This window comes from Psittacula echo (assembly GCF_963264785.1).
Source record: "Psittacula echo genome assembly, chromosome: 4".
In the NCBI taxonomy this organism is placed as follows: domain Eukaryota; kingdom Metazoa; phylum Chordata; class Aves; order Psittaciformes; family Psittacidae; genus Psittacula; species Psittacula echo.
Genome location: NC_137738.1, coordinates 111,860,971 through 111,885,251, shown reverse-complemented (window position 1 = coordinate 111,885,251; position 24,281 = coordinate 111,860,971). Strand labels below are relative to the sequence as shown.

The window sequence follows — 24,281 nt, the reverse complement described above, 5'->3', positions numbered from 1 at the left end:
TCCTGCGCGCGCGGTGACTCGTCCGAGCTGCCACGTCTTCCCGCCGACGTCACCGCGAGCCGGCTCCTCCCCAGCCAATCCGCAGCGCCAGCCGCGGCCGCCAGCCGCCGGGGCCCAGGGAAGAAAGGCGTGCCAGGGCGCATGCGCCGCCGCCTCCGCGGGGCACGCCGGGAAAGCGAGTCCGACCAGCGCCGCCAAACGGCCTCGCCAGCCGCAGGGGGACTCGGTTTCCCGGCGTGCCCCGCGGCCGCCCCCCGGCCATGTAAGCGCTGCTCGGCGAGAGGCCGCCCCGTTTCCTGGTTGGGCTCGGGCAGCCATTTTGGGCTGAGGAGCGAGCGCGGAGGCCGCGGAGCGGGCAGGGCGCCGGCGGAGGGGCAGGCCGAGCCGAGCGCCGGGCGAAGGCGGCAGCCGTTGGACGTCTGCATCCGCGGAGCGCCCGCCTCGGCGGCGGGAGGTGCCAGGCCGCGACCGTCCCCCCTCACAGCGTGCTCGCCGTCCCTCGGGCCGCGGGCCCCACGGACATGTCCAGCATGAATCCCGAATAGTGAGTGCGGGCCGGGCAGGGCCTCGCCGCGGCTCCGCGCCGGGGGGGGAGTGCGATCGGCGGGCAGCGGTGGGGGGGGAGGGAGGGAAGGAGGCGGCCGCCGGGCCTGGCGCAGGGTGGGGGGGGGGGGGGTTGGAGGAACGGGGCGGAAGGGCCGAGCCTACAGGTCTGAAGGCCCTCGGCCATCGAGGGAGTGGTGCTCCGGGGGCCGTGCGGGCTCTAGGCCTGCGGGAGCCGTCCCCGGGGGTTGGGTTACGGGCCCTGGCGGGGCGGGAGGGGGTGGGCTATCCGCGCGGCGGGCTACGAAAAGTTAATGATGCCCCCGCCATAAACTGGCGTGGTGGGGCGGTGATCCCGGTGGTTCCGGCATCGCGCCTCCCTCCCCTGGAGCGCAGTAAGTATGGGAGCAACGGACGGCGATTTTCCCGGGTCTCGATACTGCGCATCGGGGCCCAGGCTCCAACAAGTGACGGGGGGAAACCAGCGCTTTGTGAAAGCCGATCTTCCTGGCCGGTTTGCTGCTGGCAGCTTAGTAGTCAGAGGTCCACCCTTCACTTTAGCTGCAAGTCATGTGTGTGTCACATGGCTCTTGCAAAACACTTCTTGCCTATGTAGATTTTGCAACGCTGGGAGTTGATAATGAAATGCTCTTGGGGTTCTCTTGAACTGAAATAGGGCTTGTCTAGAAAACCTGGTAACGCCACAGGCTTTTTTCGAGGTTTGCTGTACCTCGTATTGTGTTTATGGCCTTTTTTTGTAATTGGCCTGCTCGGGAGTAGGGATGCCTGAGCTCCCTGGTCAATAGGTGTCTGTATCCTGGCAACTGGAAGAGCAGGGACTTGCCCACCAGGATGTCAGGGGCCATAAACCTTGTTTTGCTCATGGCTTTTTTGAGTGAATAAAGGGAGAGAGTTGGTATTAGTTTAGAAAGCACTTTTGAAACTGCTGTGCTCTCAACACTTTATGGTTGAAGAGTGGTTTTAGTATTTCAGATGCTGGCTTTGCTGGCACTCCACTTTGGGATGATGAACCCACTGTGCCCTCTAATGTAACTGAAGTGGTTATGGTATTCAAATGCACGTGTGGTAGGACATTACAGCTCTAGATACCCGTTGCCTCTCATCATGGATGGTGCTTTCACAACTTTGGTCCTCAAACCATGCTTTGCCACACAGCTGAGGCTACTGACTTGAGTGGCTATGGCTTTTGTGCTCAGTGCTTATGACAGTGTGGTTGCAAGCACTCTGGGCCTGTTAAAATCGCCTGAAGAGCAAGCAGGAGTAGGCAGCCAAGCAGTCACTTGGTAGTGTGAGATTGTTTGGGATAGTTAAGAGGTACAGCCAGGAACTAGGGTTACATCTTGGCAAGATGACATAATGGCCTTCCTCGTGTGGCTTTGGAAAACACCAAAACAGTCACTGGAGGTAGTCAGTGGGTGAAAGACCAACAAATAGTTGGTACCTCTGTGGTTGTAATGATACACAGAGTTAAACTTTATCTTGCAGACTGGTGGGCTTTGTAGTGAAAAACTACCAGCAGAGTGTTGGACCGCTAACAGTGTGTAAAAACTGGTTGAAGAGGGCTTTTTCCATAGGTATTTTTGCCCTTGGTAAAGCCTCTTGGCTTTCTAGACTGATGCAGAGAGGAGTTCCTTGAAATGAGATACTGGATGTTGTTATGAAGATGGGGAAAACATTTTGAGGGAGGTTCACCCTGTGAGGAGTGCTTGTTCCTGGTGATGAGGGCTGAGTCCTTGAAATTGAAATGGAGGAAAAGCTGTATTTTAAGATTAATTTGTAGTATTAAATTGGTACTTCCTGACAGGATTGTGTCTGCAGGATGAGGATAGGAGAATGGGAAGGGTGTGGCGAAATGGACAGAAATTATCTGTCACTGTAAGATGTGTACTTGGATCAATGTTAAAGCAGGAATAAGACTTACAGGATTACAACACTATTCCTTCTGTTACCTGTAACAGATATAGATATAGATGACCATTTGTCCTTTTAAAAGTTCCTTGTCTATAATGTAACACATTCTCATGTCCTTATCACAACTTCAGATCAGGCTATAGCTCCAAATCCTCTCTCCTGGACATACCAGAACTCTGTCAGAGGCCAGTGGGAGAGCTGGTTAAAAGTGAAAGACCTGCCTCCTTGAGCTTTCATACTGAAGTTATGGGATTAGCAGCTGCTGGTGCAAGGGTTTGAAGGGGTGGGGATGTGTTCTTAGAGCTTCCTTAACTTCCAGAGCTGTGGGGCAGCTTAGTGAAGTAGTTAATGTGCTTTCCTTTGAGTGAAGAAGCTGAAGAGGGATGGATGGGATATTAGTGCTAGTGTTTGGAAGCTAAATTCTGGGAACACCTGCCCACTGGGATGTATTCCTTCTGCCTTCCTCCCCCCTTATGGTGTTTAAATGAGGGAAATGTCAATATTGACTCTGTGGTGACTAGATCATGTCAGGTTCGGCATTTCCTACCCCTTATGCAACTTGCATGTAGTAGGCTGACTAGCATAAGCACACTGGTGGGTGAACTAGCTAACAGCCAAGTGGTATCAGCAGTTAGTCTTGATCAGTGTTCTGTAGTGTCTGGATCTTGTTCTAGATACCTCCTTCAAGGAGATATGAGGAGATGAAGTGTTTTTAAGAGTAAATTGGGGTTTTTGCATTCTTCAGAAGTGTTAGTGAATAGTGGGAGGGGTGAGGGGGATGTCAGTCTTGTGTGATGATGTTCAGTAGACTAGAGTTGAGTGACAGCTTCTGGGTTGATGGAATCATCTGAAATTGTTTGTGTTCTCACCTTTCCAAACAGCAATCTGTGGTGCAGTGTGGCTTTGCCTTCTGGATTCTGTTTACTTGCACAAGCAGTGTGTAATCAGACAGCCATGCTTCAAATTTTCTTGGGTGGTAGAACAAAGACTGGGGATTTGAGGGTGCTGCGAGTACCTTTTCACAGTCAATGTGCAACTGACATAATGATTAAAGCAGATTCCAGCAATTCCTTATTGGATATGGATAACCACCTAGTCTTGTCTGCTTTGGCATTAAACCTCCCTAGCATTTAAAAAATCCCCACATCTGCCTGTATAAAAGGCAGTATAAGAGGCCCACAGGTTCCTTGTTCTACACAGCTGTGCCCAGGTCTGTCCTGAATTTGGCTTCCTGGCATTCTGCTGAACTTGCTGAGTGCTGCGTGGGAAATGCTTGTAGCAGGAAGATGCTGCTTCACAGCTTGAGAATTTGACAGGGCTGCTTTGGAGGTGCCTTTTTTGGCAAGAGACAATTAAACTTAACATGTATCATTTATCTCTTCGGCAAGAGGAAGTTGCCATATCCTCTTCCTGATGGGGAGGATTTGAAAGCCTTACTCTTACTGACAATACAAACCTACCTGCCTTGCTGCACATGTTCTTCCAGTGTGCTGTCTTACAGGAGTGAGGTATGACTTGCTTATATAAATGGTGAGAAATAGCTGAATGATAAATCTGAATTCACACTATCTCCAGGTATTGCAGAGAAGATTATGCTGCATAGCTCAGCCTGCTTTGTGAAGCCTCCCTAAACTGGAAGAGCTGATGAGTTAAGCTTTCAAGTTTAAAGAGTGAAATTCAGTGGCTTCAGAAATGGTGGTGTGGCTCTTCAGGAGCAAATACCAAAATTAACCTGCATGGTTTGTTGGCCACATTGTGCTACAGTTGAACCTGTTAACACAAATGTTATCTCAGTGTATGTCAGTCTAGAAATACATCTCTGCACATTTTTGGAGCTTATTTTCATTTTTATTTGATCTAAACTGTTGCTGTACCCTGAGAGCTGTCTCTAGCAGCACACCATGTGTAACAGGCTGCTGATTTGGTTCTCAAGGCACCTGCTGTATTTTAAAGGGTCTTAGAGCAGCTGTATCTAGAAAGGAAAGCACTGTATCACTGGGATATGGAATGATTTTAATCTCTTTAAAATCTAAATAGATTCTTAAATTACCTCTGAATTGATGCAGGTTCAGGTGTCAGTCTTGCTTACCTGGCAAAACTGGGTTTTTGTGGCACATCACCCATTTCTAAGGTCAGGGACAGAGCTCACCCTGTAAAGGCCATTTCCAGCCATGCTGCAGCCTGATGGGTGCTGGCCCTGGCTTTGGTGGCTTAAGTCACCATGTGAGCCTGGGGTTGTCACTTGCTTCAGGAAGTACTGAAGCCAAAAGTGAGGGAAGGTCTTAATAACAAAGATGTCAAACCCAGTATTTAAAGCTTCTGGGTTTTTGATGTATTAACAGTAGTGCTGTGTATAAACCATTATTCTTGTTTGCTTCTGAACACTAAAAGATTTAATGACAGGCTAGATCCGGTTCAGAGCTGCTCTTAGTGCTAAGAGTAACAGGGGAAGGCAAGCTACTTGATTTTGGGGGCTGGGGGGACCTGAATTCCCTTTGGAAGCGAGGGGAAGCTCATAAGTAACTCTTTCAGACTCATTGCTGAAGCTTTACTTTGCTACACTAGGAAGGACTTTTTTTTCCCCACTAATTTTATTGAAGACAACACAGTGGTAATATTCATGTGCTACCATTCTTAAGGGGATTATAACATGCTACAAGCTCTAATACTTTCAAGTGTATTAGTGCTTGCTGTAAGTAATAATTTAACTTCAGACCTGCTGAAAATTCTGGTTTTGCAGAGAATTGAACAACCAGAGCTTCCTGCTGAAGTAGGAAGGAGCTGTTTGAAGGCTTAGGCAATTGTGGCTTCAGTTTATGCCTAATCATGGGGAAGAAGGCATAGGTTTAACAGTGGACCAGGTCTTGGAGCTGTTGTAACTTACTCTGTGTAACCTGGAGACCAAGGTTTCTCTGCTGCTCTTGGGCTAAATTATTAGTGGGGTAAGAAGTATTAACTGTGTCTTGCTACAGTTGCTATTGGGTATTCCCTGCCTTCTCTTCCTGATGGGTGTTGGTGGATGAGAGACAACAGAGCTGGGTAGCTGAGAGTGACTATAACACTGGTCAATACAGTCCCACTTCAGTGATGTTGAGGCTTAAACCTTTTTTTTTTTTTTTTTTTTTTTTTTTTGTGATGCTTAGGCTTAAAACATGGTTTTTGTGTGTGATAAAGCACAAGTGCATCCTCAAGCACTGGCTGGTCAGAGGGGCTATGGTGTGTGCAAGTGGAGTCACAGGAAACACAAAACTTCTTTTAAAGTGCACAGGGAGGCAGTGCTCTGGACTCCAGGTTGTGAGGAGGGATTTTGGTGTCCCCTTATGGGCAGGCCCAAGCTTCAAGAAACATGTATTTTGGCTGTGATCACCAGTGTAAAAGCACAAGCAGTAACAATGCTTCTGGCCAGTAATAATGTTTCACCTATCTTGAAGCTGTTAAGAGTCTATGATTCTGTGATATGTGGATTGTGATGTAATGTAACTTATCTTCTCTTGAACAGTTTAGGTTAACTGTCATTATACTAAAACCATCTTGCCTTGTAGTAATAATGACTTGACAGGTGGAATAGTGAGTTCTGGGACTGTGAACTGCTGTGTATTCTTTGGCTTTGATTTTATTTTTAATAACTTGAGGGCTTTTAGGTTTGCACTGTGGGAGGAGCTTGCATTTTAAGGATCAGCTTTTTAGTTGCTACATTTGCTGCTTCTAGTCTTAAGAGAAGTGCTGTGGAAACTGAAGGGGGTTTCAGTTGAGTTTGTTCCTGCTGACAGGGGCCAGCCATGATGATGGTTATTTGGGCACTTGAGCAGAGCAGTGACAAGCAGAGCAGTTGACCATCTGCTTGACTGTATGGATGCAGTTTCCTGGCTGGATTCCTGCCAGCCAGAGTCAGTGTCAGTGCTGAGGAATAATAGGTGGGGACAGTTGACTTTGGGCATTTGCATATACTTTATCTTCTCAGTTTGGTTAAGGGGGCATGGAAATAGGTCTGTTTTAAACTCTTGTGGTTAAACAAGAACAGGGCTTAATCCTGGACGCTACAGGGCTGAAGAGTTGTAAACATAGACTGGTTTAGTCTAGTACATGCAAAGTAAAATAGCTTGTGTAAGTGGTGGCTTGGTGCTTTCCCTGTGCTACTTGATCTGTAGTATTAAACTGTCCCATTAGTCTTATGACTAACACAAAATCTAATGTATGCCAACAATGAAATCTTCACTACTTGTTGAAGTGTAAGTCTAGGTTGGGCATTGATGGTACTGTGCTTGTTCCCTCAATGTTGGGAGAACTCAGTGTTAAGCAAATAAAATGTCACCTCTTCCTGTGTGACTTGAGAATTCCTAATACCACATCTGACATCCTCTGGAGAATGAACAAAACCTCCTCTGGCAATGGCTTTAGCTCTATTTTAGTTCCTGAAAGGCAAGTGGAGTATGTGATTGCTGTCAGCTGTTAATAGTCTATGGTGGGAGGTGGATGTTCATTTTGTTTTAGCAGGCCACTAAACTTAGCATTCATAGTTTGTGTATTTAAATTTCATATTGTGCTGTTTGGTTCAGCTGGAACTTAAATTTGGGTAACTTAAGCTGAGGAAAGAATTGGTTGCTTTTGGCCAGCTACATGGTATTGGTGAAGCTGGGCAGTGGAATCAAGCCTTTGACTTTAAAGGAGATGCAGAGACAATGGCTCTGGTGGGCAGCAGGCTGTTACTACCCATCTGCGTGTTACTTGAGTCACTCAACCAAGCAGCGAGGCTTGCACTTAATTGCATGATTTTAATCTTAGCTAGAACACAAAGAGCTGAAGCAGGACTGTGTTAGTCTTGCTGATGGTCACATAATAGCCCCAGAGTAACTTCCTCGGAAAGCACAGTTTGAAGCAAAAATGCTGTGTTCAGAGCATTTTCCCTTCCCAAGTAAATTGTGAGTATCTAGCCAGTTTAGGGTAGAGAAGCTTGGAGTTACAGGTGCCTTCCCCAGTAGTAAATTAATTTACCCTTCATAGTACACTTGCTATAAGGAACTTGGTTCTCAATATTGTTTGTCATTAAGTGACTTAATCTTGTTTTTTTACTTCTGCAGTGACTATTTATTCAAGCTACTTCTGATTGGAGACTCCGGTGTTGGGAAGTCTTGCCTTCTACTTAGGTTTGCAGTAAGTGATCGTGCTTGAAAACTATGTAAAAAAACTACCAGGTACTTAGCAAGCACCTCTCTGCTACAAGAACTTCTTGAAAGGACTGATGTCTGTCAGGTTTGGTATTCCAAGGAATAATTAAAATACTGCAGAACTCTCCTGTCTTCTGTTTCTAGCTGATGTATGAGTAATATGGAAAGAAATAGTATCATGAATATGTCTAAGCTTAATTTTCATTTTCCTGTTAGCTGAGAACAAGGTATCTTAATCTAAAACATACTTGAATTCTGTGGTGTGTGCTTTCAGGCATGAAGAGTACAAGTGTGTCAGGGCAACACCTTCATCAGTTACTACTTGATCTGAATATTTTCAGCCAGATGAAGTTTGATGTCTTCATTGAAAAGGCCTATCAATTGCTTAGCCAGGGGGAGGACTGATTTAAATAATGCTCTAGGAATAATAAGGCTTTATGCTTCCTTTAGTGAATGAATGTATAATAGGTGTTCAAATTGCTGGTGAGCTGCTGTGGCTGAAATTTGATGCAAGAAACTCAAGTTTTGTTGGCAACAGGAAAAGTTAAAATGGATTTGACAGCTTTGAGTAGAAAAAGCTGGAGTCCAGTGAACTCTTTTATCTATGTCTATGCCGAAGTGTAGCTTTATGTTGTCATGGGAGGAGAGGAAGGGAGAATGTGGAGTCCACAAACTTGAGTCTCGTACTACAAAGTGATGGCAGAAGTTTCACAGCTTAAACAATTGCTTTAGGCACCTCTGGAGACAGCCTGTTGTGATTCATGTTGTTAATATGAAATACTGGTCTGGTGTGTACAAAGGGTATCACCTAAATTAAAGCTATTCCAGCTGCTGTTTGTGCCATATGAGGACAGGGAGACACCAAAACCAGTATGAACACTAGAAGCATGTATCCTGCTCTGCTCACAGACCTGGAGGCATTGGGTTGGAAGTAACACCAAGGCTTGAGCAGTGTTCCCAGATCTTGCCTGCTTCTCTTGCAGATACTTCTGAATTAATTTTGGCATCATGTGAATAATCCAGCTTCCCTTTTTGGATAGCCAGCAGCTTAAGTTTAGGCTTAGATATCTGGTATTTCTTCAACTAATTAGCTTTTTCCTTTAGAAATTTGACTTTTACCCTGACATAAAGAATTACTACAGCATTCACTTACCTGTGTTCTTGCTGTAGGTTAAATTGCATCAGGCTTTTCAAACATACCCTTTTGAGTATTGAAATGTTAAGGAAATAAATGTCATGTCATTCCAAAAGGCTTAATGTTTCTTACTTGCATGTGTTCCCTCAGGCAGATATATTGCCTAACATGTCTTCCATTCACAACCAAAGAAATGCCCAGCTTTTGTGATAGCTGTTGGTTGCATAAAGCCTTTTGTGGTATATTTTACATGAAGTTCTATCCTGCTGGTGCTTTGGGAATAGAAACTTCCTTCATGCTGACAAGCTAACAGTCACTAGAAGGTAGCAGAGACTCATCCAGCACTTCCTATGTGTCTTAAGGCCTGCTGGAGACCCTGCAGTCAGGTCCATGTAAGCTGCTAAACCAGTGCTGTGTTTTCCTTCCTGTATTTACACAGACTGCAGAGCTGAGGACTTAACACAAGTACCTCAGCTGTAACTCTAAACTGCCTTAGCAACCAGCTGTGGCAGCAGAGGATCTGAAATTCAGATGTGGAGTGTGACTGAGGCAAAGCCTCTGACTTGTAGGTAGCTGCTGTATAATACAGATGAAAAACCATCAAAGGAAAATGAAAGTCTGAGGCATCTTAATAACTAAAATGGTTATTCTAAGTAGCTCCTCAATCTGCCAACATGAGCAGAGATTGTTTTTCAACTACAGTTCAAAAGGACTTAACACTACAGAATTTCCAGAGGAGGCTTTTTAACTGGTCTTTGGAACATAAATCTTGTTGTTTGAGGTGCTTTTAAGAAACTGCAGAATTTGTGTAAAGCAAACACTCTGAAAATACTTTCTATCTCTGGATTTTGCCATGAATGATCAGACTGGTTTTGCTGGGGAATTAAGTACCTTTGTCTGCCTGGTGCCCACCTGTTGCATAATGAAGTAGGTGACTGTGGAAGAGGTGCAGCTGGCTTGACTTCTGTTCACTCTTTCTCCTAGGATGACACGTACACAGAAAGTTACATCAGCACGATTGGTGTGGACTTCAAAATCAGAACTATAGAACTAGACGGGAAAACAATCAAGCTTCAGATAGTAAGTAGCATTTCTCAACTCCTGGGTACTTTAATCTGTTGAAGCACAGAACTACATTTGTAACTATTGGTAGTTATTTTTGTACTTTAATCATTAAAATAGAAGCGGTATCTTCCCTGCTACAAGAGGCTAGGCAGTTTTTACAAGACAGGATTCCATGAGCTATCCTTAAAGAAGAATGCTTATCAGGCTGGCTGCCTGAAAGAGGAAATGACCTGTTACAAATTCCTTTTCCTGAGAAGAAGAAAAACCTGAAGTATTTAAAAGGCACTGGGGTGGTGAGCTGGAGGGTGGAATCCTGTGCTGAAGTGCTCTTCTCAAAACTGGTATAGTTTTGCAGTATTTAGCAAGAATTTGTGCAAGTGCAGGAGTATCACAACTCAGTTGTCCAAGATGCCTGAATTCTGCAGCAGCTGTTAATAGCAGACTGCAGTGTCCAGTGCTGGAAATTCTTTTTGTTGACCTGAATGGAAAAACTGACACAGATGCTGGTAACTGGCCTGTCTGCTTTAGCACTGAGCAGTGTTTCCTAGTTATGCTTTTGCCTTTCACTTGGAGTTAAGCAGGGGAAGGGACTTGGCAGTTCTTTCCTCTAATCGTGAAGCACTCTAAAAGGGTGACTGGTGTGATGAAATCTAATATCTATGCAAGGTCACACAATCCTTGTCAGCCACTGCTTCCAGCTCAAGCAGAGGCTGTCAGGACTGGAAGGCAATGACTCAGGGATTCCAGGCCATGTTGTGGAGCAGAAGTAGAGTTTACAGCCAGAAGCCTGAGTCTGAGCCTCCAGACTGTTGTGAGTGTCCTGAGTTCAGAGCAGCCCACTAGGAGTGCTGTCACTGCTGAAATCTGGCTGTGAGTCTGACTGTTTTTAATAGGCAGCCAGCCCTGTTCTTGGTGTGGCTCCAGGGAGAGAGGTATTTGGGTGAGTGCTGTTCTACCCTAGTGGGGAGGGGAGAGAAGTCGAACACCCAGTGTGCCTCCTTAACTCTCCCTGCACGGGAGGAAAACCAGGCTTGGTTTGAGTTGCATTTCATCCTCTGAAGAGGATGTTGCCTTCAAATGCATTGCTGCAGCTCCTGTACAAAGGAAGTTGAAGCGAGTGGTCATGTTAGAGACCCACATCTCTCTGACCTTATTCCTAGCAGGTTTTCAAGCCCTGGTTCATGTTTGCTCTTCTGACCACTGAACCATGGCTCCTTCATGGGTCAGAACTGCTTAATGTTTTCCTTGGTGAGATCTCTTGGCTACACTTGCCTGAAAGCAAACAAATGAGCACTTTAGAAAAGTACCTACTGAAGTGTAATTCTTCTCAGTTAAAGTATCCTGATCTTCTCAAATTCCATTCGATGCATACAGTTTCAGAGCTGCTTCTGTAGCTGTGACTTGGAGGTGCTTGTAGTTGGATGGCTGATCAGCTGGGCTGTATTTCTGTAAGCCAGTATGTAACACTAGAACAGGTACATTGCAATAACCGATCCTGTTATTTGCCTTGTAGTGGGACACAGCAGGACAGGAGAGGTTTCGAACTATCACTTCCAGTTACTATAGAGGCGCTCATGGCATCATAGTTGTGTATGATGTTACAGATCAGGTAAGTGCTAAACCTGTCCCTGAGAGTTTCTCCTGGTGGAATACACAAGGCTGATAAGTAAGACTGGGAATTTAACAACTGGGCACTACCTAAGGAGACAGTGACCATGTTCTTCAGGCTGTGTTAAAGTTTATGAAGCCAAATGTATGTCTTAGTCTCTGGTTTGGGGCTAAACACAGAAATAAAAGGAGCAATGGGATCTGTGGCTTTATAGCAGTTTTATTTCAGGCTTAACCTAAAACTTGCTGGGCAGGTAATTGATTGTTCAATGTGAATACTTCTCACCCTGCCTTTGGTCACAGGAAGTCTGAGTTACTGGTGGAAGTTGTTGAAACATCTCTTAAGGTATTTGAACTTTGATCTGCAGTAAAACCTGGCATTTGAAGCAGAAATTTGTCAGCATGTGTGCAGAGTACAACTGAGGCAGTGTCTTCTGTGAAAGATCTCTGAAGATTACTGGTGCAGTAGCCCTGTCTGAAGGGCTTTTGGGAAGTGTAGAGTTCCCTGAATTGATAGAAAAAGAACAGTTGGGTTCAACTGTTAACTTGGATATCTTTGCAGTGTGGCAGTTCTACATTTCTGGAGTCAAAGGGTGTTCCACCATCTCTACAACAATGTGGTTTGCACCTAGTGCCTGGTGCTTTGTAAATGCCTGGGATTCTTCTGGTTTTAGCTGTGCTATGTCTTATCTGTGCTACAGGAAGAGGAGGAAGAGTCCCAGATGGTAGAAGTTGAATAGTCAAGATACAGAGCAGGGAGAAATAATGGGGGGGAGTGCAGGAGGGGAGGAAGTGCTGATTGTGTAGGGCTTGGACTGAGGAGCTGCATAGACCCTGTGTTGACTGAGGCAATCAGGGGGAGTACTGTAGCGTTAGAGAGCTCTCTTGTGGTTGGGAGTCACGCTGATAAATGAAGTACATTGCTTTATCTTCTTTCCCAGTCATTGCTGAATAATGCTGAGCTTTCCTCTTGGTTAAGGGTCTTGCTTACTGCTCTCTTATCTCCTAGGAGTCTTTCAATAATGTAAAACAGTGGCTGCAGGAGATAGACCGTTATGCCAGTGAAAACGTCAACAAGTTGTTGGTGGGGAACAAATGTGATCTGACCACAAAGAAAGTAGTAGACTATACAACAGCAAAGGTATGTTGATGTTAATGTTTTTGCTCAGTTGAGCACCTAATCTGGATTGTAACACACTTGAGTAAGTTCTAGTGCAAAGAAGTGTCTTGGTATGCAGATGTCAAGGTACCATAAATGCCAGCAGCTCACTGACCCTGTGCAATGCAAGTTTTCATCAGGCTGGAGCCTGGGAGTGGGGTGGTGGTATTGGAACTTGCAGCTTTCCCAGCGGTGCCCCAGGAAACCAGGTGAGGTATGAAGCAGTGTATGAGCTCACTATTCACTGTTTCTTGATTTGCAGGAATTTGCAGATTCTCTTGGAATTCCGTTTTTGGAAACCAGTGCAAAGAATGCCACAAATGTAGAACAGTCTTTCATGACCATGGCTGCTGAGATTAAAAAACGAATGGGCCCCGGAGCGACAGCTGGTGGTGCAGAGAAGTCCAATGTTAAAATTCAGAGCACTCCAGTCAAGCAGTCTAGTGGAGGTTGCTGCTAAAACTCGCCTCCCCCCTTTTTGTCTCACAACAATGAATTTGCAATCTGAACCCAAGTGAAAAAAAAATTGCCTGAATTGTACTGTATGTAGCTGCACTACAACAGATTCTTACCGTCTCCACAAAGGTCAGAGATTGTAAATGGTCAATACTGACTTTTTTTATTCCCTTGACTCAAGACAGCTAACTTCATTTTCAGAACTGTTTTAAACCTTTGTGTGCTGGTTTATAAACGTGTAATCCTTGTTGCTTTTCCTGATACCAGACTGTTTCCTGTGGTTGGTTAGGATGTATTTTTGTTTTGATGTTTCTATTGGCATGTTTAGATGTCAGGTTTAGTCTTCTGAAGATGAAGTTTAGCCATTTTGTATCAAACAGCACAACAGTGTCTGTCACTTTCCATGCATAAAATTTAGTAAGATATATGTAAGATCTGATTTGCTAGTTCCTTCTTGTAGAATTATAAATGGAAAGATCACACTATCTGATTAATAGTTTCTTCATACTCTGCATATAATTTGTGGCTGCAGAATATTGTAATTTGTTGCACAATATGTAACAAAACTGAAGAAAATGTTTAATAAATATTGTACTTATTGGAAGTAATATCAAACTGTATGGTGATAAATATTGTCTTAATTTGTATGGCTAAGGGGGAAATCAGGCTTGCATTGTGCACAAAGCGTATCTGTGTGCAGCCATGGCGCTCAGACCTCCTAGTAGACCAGAGCCCTTCCTTGCAAGTGAAACTAGTGACTGTGGCCCAAAAGCCTGAGTGGTCATGGTGCTTAAGGCACATCTGCTGTACCAGAAGCACCCAGCCGATGTTCAGGGACGCATAATGCACTCTGAATGTACAAACAGTTCCCTAACTTGGTCTTGGAACTTAATTTATTTCTCAAGGACTCTACTTAGGGAATTCCTGTCCGCTTTGCATAGCAGGGGTAGAGAACAGTATTTCCCTAACATGAATGGCTTCAGTGTAACCTTGAGGTGGTATAACTTTCTACCAGTATGTTACGTCTTTTCTATATACTGTTGATTCCATCCTCTTCTAATCAGACCATTTCTGACTTAGTGCAACAGCTTAGCTTCTATTCTGTTATGCATAGAGGCACCAGAAGGATGCAGTGGGACAGGGAGGCCCCACCCCAGCCTGTTGCTCAAAGTAGGCGCTATCTGGAACAATTTGGAACTAACCAGCAGCCAGGAGGTTTTGGACAGTGTGTGATTCTTTGTACAGAGCTAATCAAATCATTAGTGCCTGATGTCTAGCTAAAAGCCACAGGAAAGCTAGCCTATAACACTTCCTATACATGTAAAATTGTTCAGCTTTATCTAAACTCCAATGTTCAGCCTATTCTGTAAATAGTCTCATGTTTGAAAGACCATGTAACATTCCCCTAGTAGTAAATACACCCTGTGATAGTAAAAAAACCTATAGCCTAGGTATGTTGTGAGGTATAAACTAAAACTGGTGCAAATATCCTCTGATTTTTTTTTTTTGGGGGGGGGGTGACTTTGGCTAACAGCTTTCTTCAACATAGTTGCATAAATCAACAGGCAATTGTAATACATAAAGTATTGTCATGGTTAAGTTGAACTCTTCCACTTGAGACCTTCACAATAAAGTGATGTGCTTTCTATTAGAGATGTGCTTGTTGGTATAATTCATTATACAATGTGACTTGCTCCTCCTTGGGAGCAGGAACAGTAGGAGTAGTGAGTGCTGCCAAGATCAGGGAGTGAATCAGGAGGAGGTGTGTTGAGGGTAAAACATCTTCCCTGCAGAGAAGTGCACAAATGAACTTAAATGTCAAGATGCCTGCTACATACTGTCCAAAACAATGTTAATATATACAGTAATAAAAGCATTGCAAAACCAGCTTGGGCTACACCAGTTTTTTGGTGGTTATTTTTTGTCCCTAAGTCATTACTGGGTTACTGTGTTGGTGTTATTAAATGCTAGAGCCTGCAGAGGTCAGGCTGGAGGTGTGTGGAAGAGGGCAGAGCAGACCTAGAAACCTGGGACAAGGGCACTGTTGTTTTCTAACCTCGGAGCTCAAATGTGAAGTGTTTAAGCATTACTCTGAGTGCCTGTAGGTACGGGACCTGGTGCTGGTAATGCCAGTGAGACCAGTCTTGCTGTAACCATTTGCTTGAGCCTTTCTGCTGACATTTATACTCATAGAATGGTTTGGGTTGGAAGGGACCTTAAAGCTCATCCAGTTCCAACCCCCTGCCGTGGGCAGGGACACCTTCCACTAGAGCAGGCTGCTGCAAGCCCCGTCCAACCTGGCCTTGAACACTGCCAGGGATGGGGCAGCCACAGCTTCTCTGGGCATCCTGTGCCAGGGCCTCATCTCACCTTGTGCTGTTCTTTGAGTTGTCACCTGCATCTTGGCAATAAAAAACATTGCCCTTTTTTAAGCTGAGGAGGTGGAAGAGGGGAGAGTACCAAAAGACCCCACAAAACTCAGTGAGTCGTCATTTCTAACTGCTTCAGTTTGTGCTTGTGCAGTGCAGAAACTTCATGTTGTTCTGCTCACAAGAATGGGAGGAAATTACATCTTCTGCATCAGAACGTGCTGATCACCATTGAGTTGAAAGGTTAATTAAAGCCAAGTACCAACATTCTAGAGTTGGCTGTAACTCTTTGGGCACTCACTTCTCTCATTCTGCTGTTCAAGATGCCTTTTTCTGTTGCAGAAAGGGTTTGGAGACTTTTTGTGACTGTTGTGTGAACAATGATGAATTGCACTAGCTGCAAGAGGGGAAGGGCAGAGCTGCACCCAGGGACCCCAAGCACAGCATCAAGACCACTACTGCAAGTAACAGCAAGCAGCAGTTTATGCATAACCTGTTCTTCCCTGAGTGTACTCACCTGATGATTACTAAGATTCCTATAATATATTGGCTCTTTGTGTTTATGCCTAAGAAAGCTGGAAGTTCCACAGGCTCTGCTTCAACAGGAATCACAGAATAGTTAGGGTTGGAAAGGACCTTAAGATCATCCAGTTCCAACCCCCCTGCTATGGGAAGGGATGCTTCACTTTAGACCGTGTTGCCCAAGCCCCATCCAACCTGGCCCTGAACACCACCAGGGATGGAGCATTCACAACCTCCCTGGGCAACCCATTCCAGTGCCTCACCACCCTTACAGTAAAGAACTTCCTCCTTATATCCAATCTAAACTTCCCCTGTTTCAGTTTAAACCCATCACCCCTTGTCCTACTGCTACAGTCCCTGATGAAGAATCCCCCTCCATCAGGGACTGTGGCTAAGTATAAATAAGAGTTCCGTTTGCTCGCAGGATGCAGGAGGAGTTGCTATTTCTTGCCTTCTCACACCTATTTCTGAAGATCACAAACAAACCATGAGACCACAGCTATTAAAATCACACAGCTTTACTTAGGAGTGAGTTGCACGGCACACGGTGGATTACTCAGTTACAAACCGGTGTGTTCCTGGCGTTCTGCTAACACATGGAACAAAGCCACTTCGATTAAAAACCCCAGGAAAGCTGCATTAAAAACAAACCCTGAAAGGCCAGCTGCACATTGCTCACTCACATGACTATGAACTACACACCCCAGCAGCCAGATAACTGCTGTACAGCTCGCCCTTCTCAAGCCACGGTAAAGAACCAGCACAAATTCAGCCCCAGCTGGTTAACTCCCTACAAAGTGCTCGTACGTGTTTTGGCGTCTCTGCGGGAGGGGAAGGAGGTACTTTGGTGCTTGCTGCAGCTCTCAGCCATCCCGTGCCTGGCTGACCAAGGCTAGGTCTGATAGAGGCAGCACCTGAAATGAAATGGATTAAGTTCGCTACTGTGCTTTGGCTGCAATCCCAACAGCGAAAGAAAACACCCGTGTTTTCCTTAAATCACCCCCAGAGCTGCTCACTAGTGAGAGGATATAGCTCTAATAGAGGTATATTTAGCAATTAAACAAACTACTTATCACAGAATAAGAGAGTGGTTTTGGTTGAAAGGGACCTTAAAGCTCATCCAGTTCCAACCCCCTACCACAGGCAGGGCACCTTTCAGTAGACCAGGTTGCTCCAAGCCCCGTCCAACCTGGCCTTGAACACTTAAGCTATTGTTAGTCTCTAAAGTGCTGGAAATAACATTTCCCTTTTGTAACTCCAAATGTTAAGACGTGCCATGGAGCAGGCTGTGGGGATGTCAACAGTCTGAGGTAATAGGGGGTGGCCAAGGTTATCCTGCATCCTAACTTCCTGTCTCTTGGTGCTTAGAAGTTGCCAAGAGCCTTCCTGTGCTTCTGGCCCTAGCGCCAGCACCCATGAGTGTTCCGTTCCATACAGACATGGTTACAGTGATTCCCATGGCAGCACACGGCTGGTGGTGCCTCTGCCTGCAGACACCACGTGCCATTGCCGCCCCGGCACCCCTGTTTGCTGGCACTCCTGCCGTGCCCTCTGGAGATGCTTTTGCCTCTGTTTCAGTTGAAAGAAGATGGTCAAGAAATCATGGAATCATTCAGGTTGGAAAAGACCTTTAGGATCATCCAAGCCCACCACTAAACCATGCTCCTCAGCACCAGATCTCCACGGCTTTTACATACCTCCAGGGATGGTGACTGCACCACAGCCCCAAGCAGCCTGTTCCAGTGCCTGACAACCCTTTCCAGGAAGCAGCTTTCCCCAGTATCCAGTCTAAGCCTGCCCTGGAACACCCTGAGGCCCTTTCCTCTTGTCCTATCACTTGCTACATGGGGAAAAAAAGAGACTGACCCCCACCTTGCTCCATCCTCCTTTCAGGCAGTTATAGAGAGCAATAAGGTCCTCCTGAGCCTCCTTTTCTGCAGGCTAAACACCCCCAGGTCCCTCAGCCGCTCCTCACAAGACTTGTGCTCCAGATCCTTCACTGCCCTTTGGATACACAACCAGCAAACACATTTTCTAGCCCCTTTTACACCGGGATTCACTTGCTCCCCTCTCCCACCATGACACGGCAAAGCAGAATGGTTCTGAGGAAATACCCCCCCCCCAAATACCCCTTCCTGGTCTTCCCTCTGCTGCCCAAGTGATTCCAGCAGAGCAGCTGCTCTGCTGCTGTCCCCTGCACGCTGACTGACAGTGACCTGCCCGCTCCCTGTGTCCCTCCGAGGAGCTGCCACCGCTCTCATCGTGCTCTTGGGTTTCATCAGCTGGTTCATCACCACCCTGCTCTTCCCTGACACACACGTACAGACAATGGGGCATCCATTTTGAGCTCGCCCTTGCTCTCTTCTCCTTATTGGCTTTCCAAGCATCAGATTGAAAGAGATAATAACGAAGCCTGATGTATGGTGTTGGCTAATTCAGGTGTTTATCTTCCCCCCCTCAGAAGGCTGGTTTGCCCCTCCTTACCCACTGAGCAGCCGTCTGCTGCACCCCCTTGTCCTCCATCCCGTCCTCGCCCTGCACAGGACCCACAGCAGCTAGAACGGACTCGTACAAGTGCTCTGCATGTGTTTCCAGCTCTTCTGACTGCTTCGCAATCAAACCCAGCGTATCCTTCAGAACTGGAAAACAGGAATACACGAATGGAGGAGGTAGTAATGTGAGAATTCCATGTCTGTAAGTGCAGGGACAGTGCTCCACTCACCTGGGCAGGCTTGGGAAGGAAATGTGTTAGAAATCACTAAGCTGATCTTCACCCCATCCAAGTTGTGATGCAGAGTTTGGAAAGGGTGGGAAGTGACCTGGGAGGCTCCAGGTTGAGAGGGAAGATATAGAAATAGGGCCTCCTAAAGAGGACCTTTGGGACTGTGCAAGGAAGCCCATCCTATAATGCAGCACTCAACCACTAAAGCCCCTTTGTGACTGCAGATGCAGCCAACCGTTTAGAAACCCCTTATGCAGGATACACCAGGTCACCAGAGCGGCTGCTCCATGCATGCTATGCCACAGCCTGGGATGCACCAAGTGCAAACAGGGTGTGAAAATCACCCCTCCTGCACCAGACCAAAGCATCTCCCAGCTGCAGGCTGACAGCATCCCACAGCCCAGTGGCCATGCTGTAGTAAAGATAAAACCTAAGGGACCTACAAGAGAGCAAACATCCATCACCCACAGTGGATGGCACAGCACAAGGCAAGGGTCAAGGCGTGGTGCAGCTGAAAGCACTCGAGAGTTATCACTTCAAACCTCCGAGACACCTCAGCTCCAAGTCTCCAGACAACAACAGAGATGTAAAACCCTTCTTCACATACAGCTGCTGAACAGCAAGCTGTGCCCACTGCTTCCACACATACGTGGGGCCAGGGACCTCGTGAGGCAGAGGCTACGGCCAGCATCACAGCTGTGTCCCTGGCCCCGCTCAAGTGCTCCTCCTCACCTGGTGAACTCGATGCCATGCAGTCGAGGAGAGCTTCTCCCTTCTCCAGCACGCTCTCCGTCAGGCTCCGGTGGTCGGCCACGTCCTTCCTGAACTCCTGGGAAGGACGGGAGAAGGGAGCACGGCTTAGAAGGGTGTTTGGAAGGGACACATGTACTGCAGGTTTCCCACATTCATCTCTGCATGCCCTATTCATCCCACATCACCAGCCTGGACCATGCCACCACTGCAGAGAGGGAAGAAAAGCCACGGGTGATGCCTACCAAGCAGCGGTGCAGCGATGCCTTCACACTCTTGGCATCTGGCAAGGGTGGTACCCAGCTGTCAGTGATGTCCACGACGTTGTACAGCCAGCGGATCAGCTCTTCCAGCTGGCAGCAGAACATCTGCTTAACAGAGCACAACAAAAGGGGTTATTGATCTGTTCCTGCAACAAAGGCACAGCAGGGACAGGAATAGGTGAGCCCGCGCTGTATTGGAAAGTGCCTGCTCCCTGCTTCTCTCCTGTCCTCCCATTCATACACATAAGCATCCCTAAACACTCCCACTGAAAGCAGACTGCAGCCCTACTCCTGCTCCTCGGGAGTCAGGACTTTGCTGTAAAGCTGAGCTACTTCCCCCTAGTACCATGATTTGAGGTGAGATACACCCTGATGCTCACAGTAGAAAAGGCCCTTTTAAATCAGCAGTTATCCCCATGCAAGAGGAGGGGATGAGCTGCCCTGGTGTTTGCAGCTGTGTGCAGGATAATAACTACTTTATAGCCAACAGCCCACCATGGCTTCCCAATTCAGTGCAGGGCTGGGGAAGATGATAGAGGGGAAGGTGGGGAGCACGGCACCAGTGGTAGGCTGGCACTGAACAGTGGGAGCGACGGGGCAGGCAGCAAACCCTGGGCTCCACAGCAGCCCCAGCTGCAGCTCCGGCCTCTTCCCTGATGCAGCAGTGCCGCAGGATGGATGGGCTGCGGGAAGCTGATCCCCCCAGGAGAAGCGAGATGGGCTCCTGCTCCATTAGAAGGAATTATCTGCTCCAGTGAGCCCCCTCTGCATAAATTACACCCAGCTGCCAGGCACCAAACACCATGCAGAAGGGGAAGCCTTAATTAACTGTGCCATAAACACAGGCACAGTTCATGTGAGAGCTTCCCATAATAAACCCGATTTCTGGTCTCAGCCTACCTTCACGCACTGGGCAAGGGACTCACTCTGAAGGCTCTTCTTGGGGTGCCCCTTGACCCATGGTTCATTTAGGTATGTCCCATCCAATGTGTTTCTGAGACCAATCGGTAGATGAAGCCCCTGCAGAGGATCCCTAGGGATGTGGCCACACGATTCAGTGTTTTCCTGGCTGGACTTCAGAGAGCTGCAGGGGTGCCACAGCCCACCATGTCCCTCAAAACTCCCTGAACCATCCCTGCCACCCGCTCCTCCGAAAGGAGCCAACTGGGATGAAAGGGGCTTCCTGCTGTTGCTGTGACATGGAAGTTCATGACGGTCATGCCCAGGAGTCCTTATAGTTAAAGAAAGATCAGACAAGAACTGAGCCAGCCTTTCCAGCTCCAGCAGTCTCGGAGGCAGGGAGAGGAATTCTTCATCACCGTCCCACTCCTTCCTCAAGGGGAGCACTGCCGTTGTAGGTAAAAACCTACCAGCGCTTTTCGCCTGCCCTTTGTCCTTTGGGAAGGGGCTCCCTCTGGTGCACCAGCTTCTCCCATCCGCAGCAGGGCGGCCAGATGAGCCCGTCCCACCTGACTCCGTGGTTCCATCCTTAGCAAAGCCTCTTGAAGGATGAGAGGAAGCACTTCTTGTGGAGGATGCTTTTGCTATAAGTAAAGGTTCATAGGATGAGAGGCCTCTTTTTCGAGGCTCCAGGGTGGAGAACCTCTCTGCAGAGCCCATGAACCCCCAGCGTCCATTTTCTCTGCCTCCCTGAGCCTGCCCACCCCGGCCATAGATGCTGGTGGACCTCGACGTGCCCTCAGGCGAAAGAGAAAAGCTGTCTAAACCTATCCCCGAGTCATGGAAGAAAGGGTCTGGCACCTTTCCCAGCTTGTATCTTGGCTTCAGTGGATAAGCGTAATCCAGCAAGTCCTCATATTCCTTATTGGGGTTCCAATGGGGCGAGCGACGGTCTGGAGACGGGGGTAATGAATCCGGTAGGGCACATGCCCAGTAATCAGCTTGATACGACGACATCCCCCTGATGCGCTCCACGGTGCTGCGGTAGTCAAGCAGAGCACTGAAGGGCTTGTGCACCCGCGCTGCCCTGCCTTGTGCTGCTCCCCACCGGCGGCACAGCTCCCGGGTGGTGGTGGCAGGGGAAGGCACATCCACGCTGGCCGGCAAGCTCCGGGATGGCTCCTCGGAGAGGCCGTTCTCTTCCGAAGACAGAGTGGAGCAGCTCGATGCGGAGCGGCTCCGCAGGGTGGTCCTGGGGCTCGGCGGGGTCTGAGGCTGCAGGAGCTCCAGCGTGGAGGAAAGTGGGGATTGAGCTCCAAGCCTTCGGCTCTGCCGGCCGGCAACGTGGCAGCTACCAGCAAGGATGCTCTCCTCTGCAGAGCTGGGAGGGCTGGACACCGGCTCCCAACAGCCCGATGCCTTCACCTGCTCCAGAATGGGGGAAAAGGGAGAGAGAGATGTATAAAGTGAAGCACAGAATCCAGACAAAAGGCTCCTTTGTGCTAGGTATGGAGATGAAAGCCCAGTCCTGGACCTGCTGCAAGGAGAGGCTGGAAGGGGAGCTCTGTTCCGTCTGCAGGATGGCATGCAGCTGCCTGAAGCCTGCGGTAAGGCTTGTTTTTAAAGAAAGGCATCCTGAGGGCTTGGGAAGCTGCACAAGTCATTCGGCAGCAAGAGGCACTTATTTAAGGAGCCCTGTTCCGAGTGACTTCCCAGCTCCGCAGCAGCAATATGGGAATGGAGGCAACAGCTTTGGTGTTGGAGCCCAAGCCCTTCCCCAGCACAAGGCTTAGCCCAGGGCACGCTCTGGCTGCAGGAGAGGGAAAGCCCTTACTAGGACAGACCAGACACGCCAGTCCCCACCTCACCTGGGACCTCGTGGTGACGCAGCAACACCGGTACGTACAACCCCCTCACCTGGTGCTCCTCGGAGGACAGGAACCGGTGTCTAAGGTGACGAGGCGCATCACCACTGTCACTGACTCCATAGATCAATGCCTCCGTCGCCAAGGGGCTTTCCCTTGCTCTGGGAAGCCTGGATGCGGATGCTGAAGACACTTCCTGGCGGTAGCTCGAGCCTCCCTGGGTAACACTGCTGCCCAAGCGACTGTGCCCGCTCAGGGCCACGCTGTCCATCCCCTGCGGGCAGGGCTTGGCCTGCTCTGCCCCTACAACCTGGCGCAGGCTGTGTGCAAGCTCTGGGTAGTCCGTCTCCACCTCTGCACAGCCCCACCGACCGCTGCTCTCGGCATTCCCACTCAGTGAGGCCTCGGAAAGCGATTTTCCCACATCCACAGCCATTGGGACAGGATGATGCCAAGCCTCAGGCTCTCTGAAACACACAACACACGGTAGCAGCACTCGCTGGAGCCCTTTGTCTCCATGCCAAGTAAAGAAACTGGGTATGTCTAATAACGAAGGGATAAAGCATTTACTGAGTCAGACCCTAAAATCACACCTTGGGCATCACGTGGCACAGGGGAAAAAGCAAACCTTTGTGTCTCAGCAGCATTTTCTGGTTTTGAGGACATGACACACAAGGAAAACCTAATTAAAGCTCTGGCTGCACTGAGAACAAACCTGTGCTTCAAACCTCGCTGGCACAGCGCGACTGTCTCCTGGATCAATGGCCAATCTCACAAACAGCTTGTACCCCAGCAGATAACTGGGCCCAAATGAGACATTAAGTAGGACGTGAAGCACCTTTTAGCATGGCTGAGCCCTGAAGGCTGTTGGGATGGAAAGTTGAGGGGGTTTTAAGAGGCAAACTCAAAGCCTTGAAATGGAAACCACCCAGCAGTGAGAAGTATATATAAAAAATAAGAGGGGGAGGCAGGAGGCTGCAAAACCCAAACGTGGCACTTGGCAGCTTCTAGCTCAGCTCACGGAATTAACTCCTTGTGCAATTAATTAATGGAAAGACTTGCTCAACCAGTGACACATTTTCAAGCCCACTGCATGGCCAAGCCCACTGCATCTTGCTGCAGAACCTCCTAACATGAGATGTGACTCTCAGAGCTGAGCCCTAAGTGCTCTGTGCACAGAGATGCTCCACCACCACCTCTCACTGGCCTCGAGTGAGCAGCTGCAGCACAGCCAAACCAAGGACACCCAACAGATCTTATTTAGTGAACACCAGAGCCGAGCACCTCTGCTCGTGTTCTCCAAGCCAGCAGGACTCAAAACCACTCTCAACATAAGTGACACCCTATGGGCTACCCACAAAGCACCAAAACCGGCGCTGGCAAAATCCCCTCCCCACGCTCAGTCACATCCTCAGAGCACTGACAATACCAAAGCTTCTTTCAGCAACTCCAGCCCAAAGCAGGGTGCTGGCGCTAGGAAAACACCGGCAGAGTGGTTTTCCTGGGACTCACGCAGCCAGAGCCAGGGCACTGATGGAGAGGCAACAAGGGGAACATCAACAGCAAACTCAAATAAAGAACAAAAAGAAGGAAGAGTATTCCCAAACAACACTTGGAAATGGGAAAGAAGCTGATACTCACATCCTCCATTAGCTCTTGTGTCACGATCTTGTTTTATGATCCCACCTCCCGGAGACGAGGGTTTTCCCATGGGCAGAGCCCGTGCACAGAACAAAGAGCAGCAGGGCCGCACCGGGTCTCCAGGGGAGCCTGAATCCCGGCACCGCAGCTGCCTTCCCCTCCCCGAGAGCCGCAGCTATATTGAGC

At 48.0% G+C, this 24,281-nt stretch overlaps 2 protein-coding genes across 3 annotated transcripts; one reads left to right on the top strand and one right to left on the bottom strand.

Moving 5' to 3' along the window:
* Nucleotides 1–209: 209 nt before the first annotated feature.
* RAB1A (RAB1A, member RAS oncogene family) lies at nt 210–14,716 on the top strand. Of its 2 annotated transcripts, XM_080615211.1 has the most exons (6): nt 213–544; nt 7,554–7,626; nt 9,760–9,855; nt 11,354–11,449; nt 12,458–12,589; nt 12,870–14,716. In XM_080615211.1, exons 1-6 carry the CDS (start codon nt 522–524, stop codon nt 13,065–13,067), a joined length of 618 nt encoding a protein of 205 aa, XP_080471337.1. In that variant the 5' UTR covers nt 213–521; the 3' UTR covers nt 13,068–14,716. The 2 variants fall into 2 exon arrangements, with proteins under 2 accessions (XP_080471338.1, XP_080471337.1); XM_080615212.1 differs by lacking the exon at nt 11,354–11,449 and having other exon boundaries at nt 210–544.
* Nucleotides 14,717–16,817: 2,101 nt separating this feature from the next.
* CEP68 (centrosomal protein 68) lies at nt 16,818–22,890 on the bottom strand (the record flags this gene model as incomplete). The annotated part of the gene is made up of 6 exons (XM_080616539.1): nt 16,818–16,868; nt 18,439–18,593; nt 19,409–19,505; nt 19,672–19,794; nt 20,590–22,014; nt 22,507–22,890. The coding sequence occupies 6 exons, from the start codon at nt 22,888–22,890 to the stop codon at nt 16,818–16,820; spliced, it is 2,235 nt and encodes a 744-aa protein (XP_080472665.1).
* Between the last annotated feature and the right edge of the window lie 1,391 nt (nt 22,891–24,281).